Source organism: Eucyclogobius newberryi, unplaced genomic scaffold (assembly GCF_026437365.1).
Source record: "Eucyclogobius newberryi isolate DKJ021-1_F unplaced genomic scaffold, fEucNew1.0.hap1 SCAF_4, whole genome shotgun sequence".
In the NCBI taxonomy this organism is placed as follows: Eukaryota; Metazoa; Chordata; class Actinopteri; order Gobiiformes; family Gobiidae; genus Eucyclogobius; species Eucyclogobius newberryi.
In genome coordinates this window covers 32,099,594-32,115,735 of record NW_027316056.1, presented here as the reverse complement: position 1 = coordinate 32,115,735, position 16,142 = coordinate 32,099,594, and the positions used below count along the sequence as shown (strand labels likewise).

General features: G+C 43.0%; 1 protein-coding gene across 1 annotated transcript; it reads left to right on the top strand.

Moving 5' to 3' along the window:
• The first annotated feature begins 2,802 nt into the window (after positions 1 to 2,802).
• On the top strand, positions 2,803 to 15,556 carry marchf1 (membrane-associated ring finger (C3HC4) 1). The gene is made up of 7 exons (XM_072463645.1): positions 2,803 to 2,922; positions 7,384 to 7,434; positions 8,936 to 9,006; positions 10,274 to 11,104; positions 12,944 to 13,124; positions 14,032 to 14,176; positions 15,240 to 15,556. The coding sequence occupies exons 1-7, from the start codon at positions 2,836 to 2,838 to the stop codon at positions 15,554 to 15,556; spliced, it is 1,683 nt and encodes a 560-aa protein (XP_072319746.1). The 5' UTR covers positions 2,803 to 2,835.
• The last annotated feature ends 586 nt before the right edge of the window (positions 15,557 to 16,142 follow it).

Sequence of the window (16,142 nt, the reverse complement as noted above, 5' to 3'; positions counted from 1 at the left end):
ACTTTTATTTCTAAAATTTGGTAATATTTCCAGTGGCTGATTTGCAGCGGATTTCCTGTGGAGGAGATGGTGGTGGACTTCCACAGACGCCACCCCACTGCCCCCTCACCAGTGAACCTCCAGGGACGGGACATTGAGAGAGTGGACTCATTCAAGTACCTGAGTGTTCATCTGAACCACAAACTGGACTGGACTCATAACACAGACGCACTGTACAGGAAGAGCCAGAGTCGGCTCTACCTCCTGAGGAGACTCAGGTCTTTTGGAGTGACAGGGCCACTCCTGAAGACCTTCTACGACTCTGTGGTGGCATCAGCCCTCCTGTACGGTGTGGCCTGCTGGAGCAGCAGCATCACAGAGAGGGAGAGGAAGAGGCTGGACAGAGTCATCAAGAAGTCCAGCTCCGTCCTGGGCTGTGCTCTGGACTCGGTGCAGGAGGTGGGAGACAGAAGGGTCCTGGCTAGATTCACATCTATGCTGGACCATGAGTGTCGCCCCCTGCAGGACACTCTGTCCACTCTGGAGAGCAGCTTCAGTGAGAGACTGATCAATCCTCGATGTGTGAAGGAAAGGTTTCGCAGGTCTTTCCTTCTGCTGCTGTCAGACTTTACAACAAACACTGTCATACCTATGTGCAATACTGTCATACTCATGTGCAATACTGTCATAATCATGTGCAATACTGTAATACTCATGTGCAATACTGACATACTCATGTGCAATACTGTCATACTCATGTGCAATACTGACATACTCATGTGCAATACTGTCATACTCATGTGCAATACTGTCATACTCATGTGCAATACTGTCATACTCATGTGCAATACTGTCATATCCATGTGCAATACTGTTAGTGTTACTATTGTTAGTATTATTATTATTTTTTTTTTTTACTTTATTAAAGGTTGAATGGACGATTTTTTTGGCCCAAATCTGAGTCTTATTTCCTCGTGGCGTGGACTGTCGATTAGTCCTGTCACGTATCAATCATAAAACGCACCTATCGCTCACCTGCAGCCATGTGCGGCTCGTCCCCCAAGAGCAGCACGTTTCTGCGTGTCTAAGCGCATTGATCTATCATAATATAGTTCCCTCAGTGTACGGGACAAAATTAGGACGTAGAAAGACTGTTTGAGCTGATTCATCAGAGACGGAAATCTACGGGAGACGAGAGATGCGATGCGATCCGTCGCGCTAATAAACAAACGCACGTGTGTGTTGTATCAGTCCACACGGGGGAGTGGCATGTGCACTTCCACCTGAGTTCTCAAATCACTGAAAAATCGTCTATTGCGCCTTTAAGAATATAAGATAAGATATTCCTTTATTGTCCCACATAGGGAAATTTCATTGTTGCAACGCAGGTAGATACAGAGGTAGATACAGAAGAAAAGAACAGATCACTTATAGGAAGTTTGAAAAAAACTCTCAGTAGAAGATCTCTTATAAACAAAAACTCCCATAGACAAAACCTCCCATTACCCAACAAGGGATGGAGGGGAAAAATATAAGAGGTTTTGTAAGAACTTTTCCATTAAGAGTGTTTTATATAGAAGTTTTCTATAAATTATCTGTTCTTTTACTTCTGTACCCACTTGTGTTGCAACACTAAAATGTCCCCATTGTGTGGACAAATAAAGGCTTATCTTGTCTTATGTGTCCTCACGTTTGGTGGGATAGAACCTGTGAATAACATCTACCATCGTTTTATGACCGTTTAAACAGTCGTTTGACAAAATAAAGGCGTTTTCAGGCGTAATTAGTTGTCAAATCAAAACAATTGTGTAATTTATATGGATGTTTGTCCTTGTTTACAGTATGGTTGCTAGGTAATAGTTGTGTGATTGCTGCTCACGTCCAATCAGGAAGTACAATGACAACAAAATAGTCAAACTGGGGTAAAAATGGGCAAAAAGTTCAGTAAAATCTTTAATCTTTAATCATTCAAAAAGTCTCTGTTAAAATGCCAGGTTTTCTAATGTAAAAAATAAGTCCAAGATAAATCATTTCAGAACTTTTTCCACCTTTAATGTGTCCTTTACCTATTATTTAATTTTATTTTAAATTTTGACTCCCCCCCTCTCCAAATGATTTAATTTTGTATTTTCAACTTAATCATACAGGTTATATGTCACATTAAAGGAGAAAAAAATGATCTGTCTTTGTCAATAATTTATCTTACGTCACAAGAGGCGTGCAGACTTTTTACATCCACTGTATGTACTTTTAGGTCGGTTACAGCCCCGGCATCATCCGCGGTAAATGCAAAATTCAAACCGTTTCCCCCGGACAGAACGATAAATAAATCCACATTTATGACAGTCTGATATCCACCGCCCAAGTGCACAAGTTGTGTAAGCCTATTAGCACCACCATTGGTCCGAGGAGGAGATTGAGGTTAGTCTAAGCGCTAATCCCAGTGAACCGTATGCTTATTCCCCACCGGACCCTGGAAAAATCCCGACTCCGCCCCCCCCCGCCGACACGAGAGCCACATAACGCAACACCTCCACACGCTAGCAACGCGCCGCTAGCACTCCACACTGCTCGTTTCCATCCCTCGTTTCCATCCCGAATCGCCTATCTCTCCTCCGTCGCAGCTGGATGGGGCGGGGAGGAGGTTGAGTAGTTTCCCGGTCGCCATGACTACCTCACACCTCGTCTCCCTGTTGCCACGGTGACCCGATCCACATCCATCCGCGGCTCTCGTCGTTGTTTCGGCGATCGGGACCTTGGGGCGGTGGACGGAGCGCGGCGGCAGAGGAGGAGAGGTGTTTTTTTTTGGTCGGGACGGCGGCGGCTGACTCCGAGGGTTGCCGGGGAAACGGCAGCATGCCAGGACAACAGATCACCGTGGTTCCGGCCAGGGACGGCAGCGGCACCGGCAAGAGCTCCACGCGCGCCAAAGACAAGAGCGAGGTGAGCCGAGGCCAATTCACACGATGGAAATGTGAGAACTGTGTCGTGGAGTCCAAGTTGTGTTTTGTGCGTTTCCATCGGCAACAATAGCAATGTGGCTAATTCAGTCCCGCGTCTGTCACAAATAAGTTACGAATTTAGAATTATGCGAATGGACTTCCTCTTGGACCAGATTGCTCATTTCTGAAACCAATTATCGGGACGTTTTTAAGTGACGTTTTGTGGGATTTACACAGACGACAAGTAAACATTCGCCACATCCATGTTTCAAAAGCCCGGTCTTCCAAAGGCTTCAATGGCTTTTCACAATTAGTTACAATTAGGAACATCTATGAGGCAAAGAGTCATCAAAAGTACGAACAAATATGTATCCATGAATAAAATGTATGCTCCAGGAGGTAAACAAACTCTTAACATAAACATTTGGCCTCATAATACACCATATAATACACATTTATTCACAAATCGACAACATAAGTTACAATTTTGTGACATAATGACTGCGCTCTGAGCTCGTGGAACCTTGAGTCACTCTTGTTACGTCACTTTTCAGGTCTTTAAGTTCAGTGGCTACGGTTAAGACGACGGGACGAACGCTGCAAAGGCTGTTCCACCATCATCAGCGACACCAAAGATACGATTGGGCTTTGGTTATGGTGGATATCCTCCTTTTGTGCTGGAAAACAAAACTGGCAAACAGCCGGACAAAGCCATCTGTCTAATTTGTCAAAGCACACGACGTGACCAACAAGTGACACATGCATACGAGTCATGTCTGTTATTTACGTCCACGTCTGCTCATTTGACTAGTATTTTCGCGTACTTTCGAATTAATCGTGCGTTTTTGCCTCGAACCGGAACCTAAACTGATCATTTAGTCAAGGAATTGTGTTTAAAAAGAGCTATATTCTGCAATAAACGGGATTTAATTGCAGCTATGGGTAAAATAAAGAAACCAAACACACCAACACTTTTGTAGGCGAACCAGTGCTTTGTTTCGTTCATCCTGACTTGCACTTTTCGTGGTTGTCCTTCTCGTTTCGTGGCTAATACAAACGTCTTGGCAGTGCCGTGCGTTTGGTCGTGAGCCAGGAAACAGCATCAGAAATAGCCCTCGCCGTGTGGCCTGATCTGTAGTAACCAATAGTTCTGGGCCGACGTCTTGAGCGTCAAGCGTCATCGCAGTCGCTTTTCGTAAGACAAAGTAGTAAGTCAAAGAAAAGCGCTATGCTAAAGTACAGCGGCTATTGGCCTCTGCGCGTGTATACTTTTTTCCAAACAATAACAAGGAAAAACTGCGATGAAAATTAGCGTTTGCCCAAAAGTACGTGCGCTGTTCGGTGTCGTTGACCGTTCAGAGCCTGCGCTTTCGTCTTCAGGGTTCTCGTTGATTTTCCCGGTTCACAAATTGCGATGCGGACACGGGACTGAACGGGCGCTGTCCTCGTCCACAATCTGTCTCTTGTTCTAGCCAATTTTAAAAAGCTGGGCGACAAGCTGGGCGGTGACTAACGCAACCTGTTCCGTATCGACGGAGGATTGCTACCAACGGGAGAGGTTCCACACACCCACTTTAATAAGAATGTGGACAATCTTGTTGAACTTTATTACTATAACAATATAATGTGGTGTTGTTATTGCTATTATCAATCAATCAAACTTTATTCCAACACGCGCACACCAAGACAATGCGCAATATGCTGAGTGCAGATGAACCAGTTGAGAAAGCACCATCAGAGACAATTAATTGCACACCAAATAGTTTGTTTTCCAGTTACTACTTATAATATACTACGCTATTATACTTTGTTGTCACCGTTTGGGCAAAAGACAAAAGGATAATGTTGCTTTAACTTTAGCTACCAAACACTTTGTTGTCTTAACCGTACGTTAACTTTACGGTCACTCTGTCCAGACACACAGTTTTAGTGCTTTAGTGAGGAGCCGCAGTAGATTCTGTGAACTTCCACATCTGCTTTTACAACTCTACAGATATTGTCGCCGATAACGTGGTGTTAAAACGCAGTCGCCCTTGATAGAACTGTGAACTGATTCTATTTTTGAGCTATTTCTCGGAACTCTCAAGCTCGCGACGTGACCAAACTGGGCGGGTAGCGTGTGCATAGCGTGTACAGCATTTGCGCATATTCACGCATTCTTCAGATCTATATCCTCAATCTATTAGTCTCAATCGTACAGGCCAAGCATAATACAATGCTTTGGATCGTTGTGTACTTGTACTTGTACCTGATCTGTTGCACTGACAGGTATTTTCCTGCCAGTTACATGTGGTTTTAAGTTCCATTTCGAGTGCTTTTTTAAAACCATAAAGTAGCCTACGTTTTGACTCACTAGTAGTTAGAGTCCGACAGTCGCTCACACATTACAAACACAATAACAAAGAACAAAAGACAACTCTGACAAACGAACGCAGCAAAAGATAGAAAGCAGATTTGTGGTCGAGGGTGTACACGTATGCAAGCGTGTGCCAGTTAGATAAAAAATGGGTAAATATTACTTCTATCTATAGCCTCTGTAGATGCAAGGTTTAGATATAGGAAATATGATGCAAACTGTGACATGACAGAAGGTTTTGTAGTGCATTAGGGGGAGTTGAATGTGTCTTGTATCATCCATTCGCTGCCACATTATATTTCTGTGCGTTTGGACACCACCAGACTCCTTGGTTCCATTCTTTCTCGGCAGACGGGCGGGGCAGTGTTTGCTGTGACTCCACACGGGCGGCTAATTTAAACCCGGCCATCGGCAAATCCCTTGATCAGCTTAGAGAGCGCGGCCATCTACTCGTCAGTGGCGTTCCTGTTTATCGGCGTGATTCACACAGCGCCGCCGCACACGACCCTCGCTACCTTTTGTGTTGCTGCCGCTAAAAATAATGCAGATTTCTCACTCCCACATCAACAGGACGTGGACCACCTCAACCATACACTGCAACTGTCGGTATTGAAGGTTTTCCTCTTCTCACAGAGGAATATCCCGGTGTATTCTGTGCTGAGAAATGCCTTTTTATAGCACACGTATTCCTTTAAATGTTTTGAATTGGCTTAATTATAATGGTACTTATGTCTCAGGTAAAACAAGTACTCACAAGTTCCATGAGACGGGATTAGGCCCACGAGAACAAGACGGGGCAAGAGTTTGACAGTTAATTTTTGGCCCCAGAGTTTCTCATTTATTCTAATACTTTTGCTGTCTTTGTAGCGCTGCTTTTTGGAACTACAGCTTCTCTAGAGCTGTAACGACGAAATGTTCACCCATGTTCTTTTCATTTTCCTCATGTGGCAACAATTCCACATGTAGTGACAATTTTATCTCACGATCACGATCTTCTGGCGCGAGATCTTGCCCCATTCCTACGATTAACGTCTCTCGCGAAAGTTAAAAAAAAAAAGGCACTAGAGTTCACTATCCGCTCCCGATGCAGTGTTTTCGTCTCGGTAAAGTTCCAAGGATCCGACGGGAGCGCTAAATCCAATGCTATAGACAAGCTAACAGAAGCTAACAGATGCTAACAGATGTTCCACTACTACATCAATCATAATTCAAACGATGCTTTTTATTACACAGAGAATATTCATTATTCTGTCCTGGTTGTAACTCGTTTTCACAGAGCCACTTTAGGCTTAGTATGTTTAAGAAAGTTAATTGGCGACTCTTAAATTGATGGGTTTAAAATTAGCGCGGGCGGCTTCTTGTCACACAAACTCTGACCCCAGAAATCTGCATGTAGAGCGCAGATGGTCGAGGTCGCATTTAGACTCCAGGAACCTTAGGAATAAATTATTGTAAGCGGACTTTTTATTAGAGACACATTACAGAGCAGTGTCCCGGACCATTGGGTAATGGGATTTGCTGGCTTTACCCCAAGGCCACGAAGAACAAAACAGGAATAGCTACGGGACTTCTCAAACACGAGCCAAACACAAGACGGGGGCCACTCCACCATCCAGACATTTGGGGGTTTCACTCATTATAAGATGCTTTAGACGTTCCTCACCCTGAAGTTCACTTGAATCTCCTGCTGGCGATGCCCTTATGAAGCTCCTCATCACGTCTTTTGGGTTCTCTGGACTTATTTGTGAGCTGTAAACGACAATACCGTTGCCGTTGGTTAATTTTTTTGCATAGGTAATATCTAGGTGACATATTTATCCAAGTTTAACGTGTGTATTATTGATTGTTTCTTATGTCTTTGCTTAAAACAGGAGACTAACATAAGATTATATTCATCTTTCAGTGTTTTTTTCAGCTCGTTCAGGACTTTTAGAGACTGGAATATTTGTAAAACGTGCTAGAAGAAGAAGAAGAAGAAGAAGCTAGAAATCGATAATAGATGCTGTAATTGCTATAATAGTACTGTCGGATAATAAATGCTTCGGGACATGACAGCAGCACCATGTTCTCGAGTAAACTCTCTCTCGCTCTCTCTCATCTCTGCAGGGGAGGAAGGCCCCTGGACGCTCGGGAAGTCGATCCAGCAACATCTCCAAGGTAACCAGCCGCTGAACGTCTCGGTCCTGAAAGCTCCATATTAATATCACAGTTAAAAGTGGAGAGAGCCTCAGCGTTTATCCGAGCAGAAGCTAACGTGCTAATGCTGCGGCGTCAAATCAATAGAACCTCCTCCCGGCGCGACCAAGGAACGCCGCGGTTCAATGTCGGAAACGTAACCATGTTTTGTACGTCGTAGCAGCAGTAGTAGTAGCAGTAGTAGTAGCAGTAGTAGTAGTAGTAGCAGTAGTAGTAGTAGTAGCAGTAGTAGTAGTAGTAGTAGTAGTAGTAGTAGTTTCCAGACACCTTCATGAGTTTAACTGTACTCTTACTTGACTAAAGGTTTTGCTTCTCTTTTCACTGAGTAAGTGACAAAATAGTTATGATTCCTAATTTCATTGGAAACACTAGATTTTGTGCATTATTAAATTAAATATTAAATTGTAAATCAATCACCTCCTATCTGAAAGCTCATTTTTGCTAATTTTCATTTGTATAGATCAAAACTCATGCTTTTTATAAATATAAATAAGACCCCTGCTCCATGAATCTGTAAAATTTTGCTTTTTAATTCAAACCGCAGAAAAAATTAGGGCTTCTGTGTTTTGTGTCTATCCTTCTTGCAGCTTTTTAATGACATAGACAGTGCAATACAATTTAATTTTGTATTTGCCTCATATTACATTGTATATTTACTTATTTTATATTGTTTTTCTTTACTGCATGCGTTTTAAATTTGTCTCTTTAAAGGTGCACTTTGTAATATTGTGGAACATTCCGGTGGAGACATGCAGGGGGCAGACTCTCCACCAGAAATGTTACATAGTGCAGCTTTAATGAAATTTTCCCATGTGTGGACAATAAAGGATTATCTAATCTTATCTTTAAAAGGATGTTCAAAGTTGGTGAAACACTATCTGAGTAACACTTTAAGAGATCGGTCGAAACAGATAAATGCCATTATAAAAGATCCTCGGAAAGTTGCATTTTACACTTTTTTCCCCGTAATTTTTTTGATATATACAAATAAAAACAAGGAACAGGACCAGAGAGTAGAACAAAATGAATAAATGATAATAATAATAATGAGAAATTATCATAATGGTACAATCGACAAACATAAATAAAATTGAGTCACAGCAAGTCCCATTTAGTCAAATTTGTCGATTTCTAAACGAAGTCCGAATGTCTTTTTTTCCGTTTGTCTGATGTTTAGTACAATGTCAGTCCAGTCCTTGATAGTCGATGAGGTTTTGTGTCGTCTTTTTCCTTGTGACGGCCTTTTTCCTGCCGCCAAAAGTGTGTTCCAAAGGTATCCATTTATTGTGTCCATGGCAGGAGTCTTGAGGCCATGATTATACTGGAATAAAAATATGATTCCATCCCCTCAACTGTACAAACCTTAAAAACATATGTCCGAAATGGTAACAAAAAATGTGGGTAAAAAGGGGAAATTGATCAAAATAGTGATATCTGACACATTTACCCTTTTATTGTCCAGGTCAGCAACTCGACAGGACTGACCACAGCCTCGAGGACCTCCGCCACGCCATCGTCTCAGGACATATGCAGGTGTGTGAGTGCCACTGCGTGCAAGCGGAAATATAATCAGTTCTGCGTGATTGTACGGTCAATCGGTTCGTAGAGGGATATTTGTCGTACATAGGCGTCAGAAATGTCACTCATCGAAACATCCTTACTTTATATCCTTATTTGTTTGTGTCATTTTGATTTGGTATGATTTAAATTCAACTAAACGACTAGGACAACCGGGATTATGATCGGCCAATATCTGGTCATCTTTGGTTGGTGCCCCCCAATTTGACGAGTAAAAATAGAAGAGCAAATAGGCTACAAAAAATAACTTTACCGAAGTTCATTAATGTAAAGATTAGGGATGTTGCTATATATAACTTAAGCGTTGCGTGAGAAAAAACGGCACAAATTAACGTTTACTTTCATTCCGGTCGCGTTATAAAACTGAACTGAAGCTCAGACTGAACGATTTATTGTTTTTTTTGCTCTTGCTATTATATTGTGACCTGACAAACCCCGACGTGCCAAGTAAATATCGATTACAGCAGCGCGCCAAATGCCAGATGTAGGTATTGGCTAAAAAATGATATATAATCCATATCGGACCAACCCTAACGCTCAAATGAGACAGTTAAGTACCGGATTGGATTAGCCTCTCTTTACATGCTGTTTGCATTTATTCCCATCTGTCCGCCGCCGTTCTCCGGATGAACTTACCTGAACCTGGATCTCTACAGCAGGTTCAGGTGAGTTCATCATGTCCTGGACGGAGCGGGGCTTTTCTGTGTGGAGTTCATCGTGTTCTCCCTGTGCCTGAACTCGCCCCTGAAAAGTCTCAGAGGAACTGTCCTGATCCTGGTCAGTAAAAGATCTCAAAATAAAATAAAAGTATGTGAACTGGAGGATGAATAAAAGCAATGATTAAATAGTTAAAGAGTGACATTTTCAGTTGAATTACAGTTTAAATGTTGCGTATATTTGCTTGTTTTATTCAAATTAAATCATTAACTAAACCCCTAGCACAACTTTTCTGGCACAAAATTGATTTTAGGATTTATATATCACACTGAAAGTTATAGAAATGGAAGATAATTTGTTCCACCAGATTTTGAGTTTTGCAGGTGACGTACCACAAACTTACATAATGTTACTTTAAATAAACTCAAATAAAACCATCTTGCAGCTTCCATAAAATAACCTTTTTCAATAAACTGCCAGCGGTTGAGGTTACACACATTTGTTTACTTCCATCTTGTGTATTCATACATTTCTGTTTCCATCTGTCTTGTGTGCATGTGTTCAGTTCTGGGCCCCTGTCTCGTTTAGAAGAGGAAGGGTCAGGGAAGCACACGAGCTCCTCCACCATGACAGTAGTAAACGCACTGGGCTCCTCCAGCGCCGTGCCGGCCCAAAAGAAACAGGCGAAGCGCCGCCACCGTCGCAAAGGCGCCGGCTGCCCCGCCTTCACCTGCGTGGACAGCACCTCCAAGCAGGACCTGACCGAGCCCAGCCTGAGCTCGGGCCGCAGCGAGAGGGCCGAGAAGAGGGACCGTCCTACCAAAGAACACAGGAGGGATCCGGCCCCGCAAACGGACTCGACGTCGGACGAGGAGGCGTGGAGACAGGCCCGCAGCTGGAGCAAGGAGAAGGCCAGGAGGACTCGACGACGCAGCCGAGACAGAGACGCCATCCAGGCCTTTGAACCCAAGGCAGAGGAGATGATGCTGCAGTCGATCAGCTCAGAGGAGGAGAAGGAGAACCGGCCGCTGGAGGAGAACCGGCCGCTGGAGGAGAACCGGCCGCTGGAGGAGAACGGCGGCGGTCTGAAGAGGCGGCACAGGAGAAGCGCCTCAGGGAAACGAGAGGCGTCCCAAGATGTGCCCGAGGAGGTGTCGGGGGAGAAGGAGACGTCGATGTGTGGAGGCGACCAGGAGGAGAAGGGGCACGGCAGCACGCCTCCACCCACAGGGGAGGAGGAGGAGGAGGAGGAGCCACAGGAGCTCATCACCAAACGCTACCAGGAGAGAGGCGCAGGGGGCAGGGACATGTCAGTGCCCATCCCTCAGTCTCACTGCGCGGGCAACGGGGCCACCACACAGCACCCGTGGTCCGACTCGGAGACAGAGGTCTGCAGGTCTGTTACAACTCCTAAATGTGACTCTAATGTCTAACCTTGTGTCCACAAATGGCAACAAGCCCCGAGTGCTTTTCCATGTCTTGAATCACATCATTAACCCATGTTGAATGTTGCATGAAATACTCTACTCTATACTTGTGTGAAATATTCCTGACGTTTTTTTGTTGGAAGAATTGGTGGCATTAGGTCCACCTTCTCTTTGTTCCTGATATCTGACCCTGCTGCTGTTCCTGTGGGTCATGGAGCCTATAGGCCTCCGTGAACTGGCAACGATAGTTCAGACGCTTTGACCCTCCTAATGATGGCCTACCTTCTAAACTTTTTAAAGAAGTCTTGGATGAAGTTAGTCCAATTGTTTTAACTTTTATCAATGCATCACTTTCCTCTGGCTGTGTTCCCTCTGTTTTTAAACATGCTGTTGTCCAGACCCTAAAAAGCACAATTTGGATTCTAATGTTCTTAAAACTATTGGCCAATATCTAAACTTCCCTTCCTTTCTAAAGCGTTGGAAAAGGTCGTCTATCGCCAACTGCAGTCACACCTTGCATGTGATGACATTTCTGAACAATTTCAGTTGACCACATCAGTCTAAATCTGACCCTTTGAACTGTGGTGTACCTCAGGGTTTTGTCCTAGGGCCAGTTCTCTTCTGCATTTATTTGTTGCCAGTAGGATCTCTCTTTAAAAATACAATATCTCATTCTATTGCTTTGCTGATGACATTCTCCTGCAGTCAAATGCTTCGTCATTTGAGCCCCTGATTCACTGCCTCAGAAACATCAAAGACTCTCCACATTTAAATGAGAAAAAAACTGAAATAGTTGTTTTTCGGTGATCCAGAGAAGGGGTGAATAGTGTTCTTGGTCTTCTGTCCTTGCTTAACCTCCCATATGTCCAAGCTGCTGAGACTCTAGAGCAGTTTAAATCCTTATTAACTTCATGTGTATTTTAATTGTTTGTTTATGTGTATTATTGCAGTTATTAAAGTTGTAAGTGTGCTTTATAAACAAACCTTGATATTTAAGGTCTGTTTGAGGAATGTTCTCTGTCGTGTGTTCGAGCTCGGCAGAACATATTCTTGGTTTTGGTCATTTGCCGTTGTCAAACCTGTAACTTCTAGAGGTGGCATGACACGGCTCTTTTAGAAGTTTTTAGTATAGACCCTTTACATGTGAGTGAGATCAGGTTAAAAGACCATTTCACATGATTGTTTATTTAACTTGATGCATTTTGATGGCAAAATCAGAAGTTTTAGGTTTTATTAGAGAATTACTTACAGAAATGTTGACCGCACAATAGTTTATTTACTTTGACATATTACATCCTTTATTACAAATTATACTTTTAGTGAAGCTCAAATGCAACGTTGAGGCAAGAAATACTGTATTTTCCGGACTATAAGTCGCACCATAGTATAATAGCATATAGCATAACAGAGAAGAAAAAAACATATATAAGTCGCACTAGAGTATGAAATGTTGTTGCAAGTGTGAAAATAACAAATAATATCACATATAAGTCACTCCGGAGTACAAGTATAAGTATATAAGTATAAATATATAAGTATAAGTCGCACCCCGGCCAAAACTATGAAAAATTATGATAGTTGTTGCTTGTTTTTGTTCTAAAGAGTTACTAACATCAGTATAATTTTAAATAAACAATGATATTGCACATTTTGCCTCCAGTCGCCGCCATTCCGGAAGATTAAACACTAATGACTTATTTTAAAGGTTCTATAATATATGTTTCAACGTACCTCTCGCCACTATTACCCAACTTTTATAAATAACAGAAGGTCCGGTGTTCATGACAAATCCTCGGTGTCTGCATCAGGATCTGCCACTGCGAGGGGGACGACGAATGCCCGCTGATCATGCCGTGTCGCTGCACAGGAAGTCTCAGCTTTGTCCACCAGACCTGCCTCAACCAGTGGATCAAGTCGTCCGACACACGCTGCTGTGAGCTGTGCAAGTTCGACTTCATCATGGAGACCAGGCTCAAGCCGCTGAGCAAGGTGTGTTTGTGTCCACGGTTACAGTCATAATCCATATCAGCTTCAGTCTGGGCAGCTTCTTGTCTTCATGGAGATGTTATGGCTTTGTCTGGAATGTTTCACAGGCATATTAAGAGATTAAACTTGTCTATCTGCCATTTATTCGATTACATGTGTTTTTTTTGCCATGGCAATACAAAAACCTGCATTTTTACTGTGAACGAGCTCGCCGCGCCACAGATCTAACCTGTAATTTGTCCCAGTGGAGTCACCTGCTTGCCACATGAAGATAGATGTGTTTAATGCTCTACTGTGGAAGGGGTGTGTTCATAGTGACCCTTTAACATGAGAGTAGCCACATGTACAAACTATTCCTAAAATGTTTTATTTCTCTGAATCAAATCTGGAGATTAATATGGAGAATTATAATGCATTTTTTTAGTTTGTAGCTCTTACTCAGTGGTGGAAAGTACACAACAGCGGTGAGAAAACAGACACAAAGACAAAGAGATATTAAGAAGTGTTGACTCTAAAATGTACTGTTACTATTTTACTCTAAATGCACATTTTTATACATGTTCCTCATAAATATGTCCGTAATATAGTGGTCAGATCCTCAGATGAATACTGCCTCTGTGTCCTTGGGTAAGACACTAAACCTGCTTTAGCGCTTTATAAATGTATTTATAAATGGAGCATTTAAATGCACCTGTGTCTCACGTTAAACGTTCTGGTGAATCCACATTATCAATAGTAAATGAAGTCACAGTGAGTGATTCTTGTCTTAGATAAACCCAGATAAGTGCAGACACTTTGAGAAATGACCGGTTCCACATCTATCTCCTGTTAACTGTTCGTCAGTCCGGCCATTATCAGATCACATCAGTAAAAGTGCATCTTCTCTGACCCAGTGGTGTTTGTTTTGCAGTGGGAGAAGCTCCACATGTCCAAAGGCGAGCGGAGGAAGATCTTCTGCTCGGTCCTGTTCCACCTCCTCGCTATGGGCTGCATGCTGTGGTCAGTCTACATCCTGGTCAAGAGAACGGCAGAGGAGGTCCGACAGGGAAAGAATGGTCTGTACACCAAGAGCAACTAACCCGATCAAACTAACCATTCGGGTGGCAGTGGTATTTATGTATTTTAGCTTTAGCTTTTTGAACAGATATTAAATTCATATTAGTCGTGTTGAGTGTAATGTTGTGGTTTATAGTGTAATGTGGTGTTCAGTGTAAAGTTGTGGTGTTCAGTGTAAAGTTGTGGTGTTCAGTGTAAAGTTGTGGTGTTCAGTGTAAAGTTGTGGTGTTCAGTGTAAAGTTGTGGTGTTCAGTGTAAAGTTGTGGTGTTCAGTGTAAAGTTGTGGTCATCATGGTTACCACAACATTACACTGGCCCTGTTCTCCTTTCTACAGTCTCCTAATCAGAGATGTGTTATCCACGTGTTTCAAATCAGATCTGTTTCAAATTAGGACTGTTGCCCATAGCGATTGACAGTTTAAACAAAATGTATGTTTGAATGGGAAAAAGTCTTCAAAGTGTTGCATATAACAGGAAGCTGAAGCCCATGCACAGATCCATGCTCCTGATGATGGGGAAATCCTCTCCACTCTCTATATTCAGTAAGACAGACACTACCAGTCATTTAAAATAACTCATGTAAATCATCTTTGTAGAAGTATTTGGTTTCACAGCAATATCCGGAGAGTGCATTTTTGTATTTTATCTGCAATCCGGAGTACAAGCCAAAGCCTCACTATAGTATGAGTAATATTAAGATATTAGACTTCAGAGGCCAATGTGCTAAGAGTCCTTATGCCTGGAGCATTGAAGCAGGTCTTAAATCCCACCCCTAATGTCTTGTGACCCTGGTGCACTATAATGTTAGACGTCCTGGTACAAACACAGTTACTAATGTGTCGTGTTTGAACACATCAAAATCGTGTTAGAGATAATATACTGTACTTTTATAAAGAGAGATATGGCCCACTCTTGATTGCAGAAGAGTTATGGAGATTTGCTCTTATGAAGTACTACTCAACCATGGGTAAGCACAGCGCAGTACAGCCCACTTTTCCCTCACGTCCGGAGATGATCTGTGACCGCTGTGTGTTTGTTTGTGTGCTTGTGTTTGTGTGCCAGGGGTGCTGGAGTGGCCCTTCTGGACCAAGCTCATCGTGGTGGCCATAGGCTTCACTGGAGGACTCATCTTCATGTACATCCAGGGTAAGGTTTACCTGCAGCTGTGGCACCGACTCAAAGCCTTCAACCGCATCATCACGGTGCAGAACTGCCCCGACAAGGAGCTGCACAACCCCCTGGCCCGCAGGGCCCCCCACAGCAGTCACAGTGTGGAGGTCCCCGTCAGTCCGGCCCCTGTCAGCCCGGCCCCCTCACACACTCACCAGGACTCGGACACGTCTGAGGCAGCTGTGGCTCTGGCACACTGCCCTGTTTGACACGACAGTGTCCCATAAACTCAAGAGGGAAAAGATGAAACGGACGCTGAAGCCATCATCTTAAGACTGAAGTTTAACTGTTACGTTTAGTGAAACTTCTTTTTATATGCACTTTGTCAAATGCACTGACACATCTTCACAGCACTGATGAAAATGGGTATTTGAGTATCTGTATTTTAAAGGAGTATTTGGTGGACACTATGATGTTTAAAAACTCTTGATACTCCTCTGCCATTCTTAAGTTATTGTAGTCCTCACTTTCCATATGAAGAGATATTTTGGAAATATTTTACTGCTATTGGAATTTTGTTGTGTTTATTACAGAAGGGTTGTACAATGTGTCCTGACTTTCACATACTGAGAGTCGATTGTTTGCGCCCTGGAATCTGCACTTTGTTCAAAATACACTCGAGCTTTACAGACAATCAGGTTCACACAAACCAAAGACCGGCCAAACACAGACACAAGCCAACAAGAGTCCAATTAGATTTTAAATGGGTTAAAGTGAATTCATCTTGAAACAGCAGATTCCACACAAACACTGTGATCGGTGATGTAACTAGTGCAGTCTTAAGTTGCCAATTTC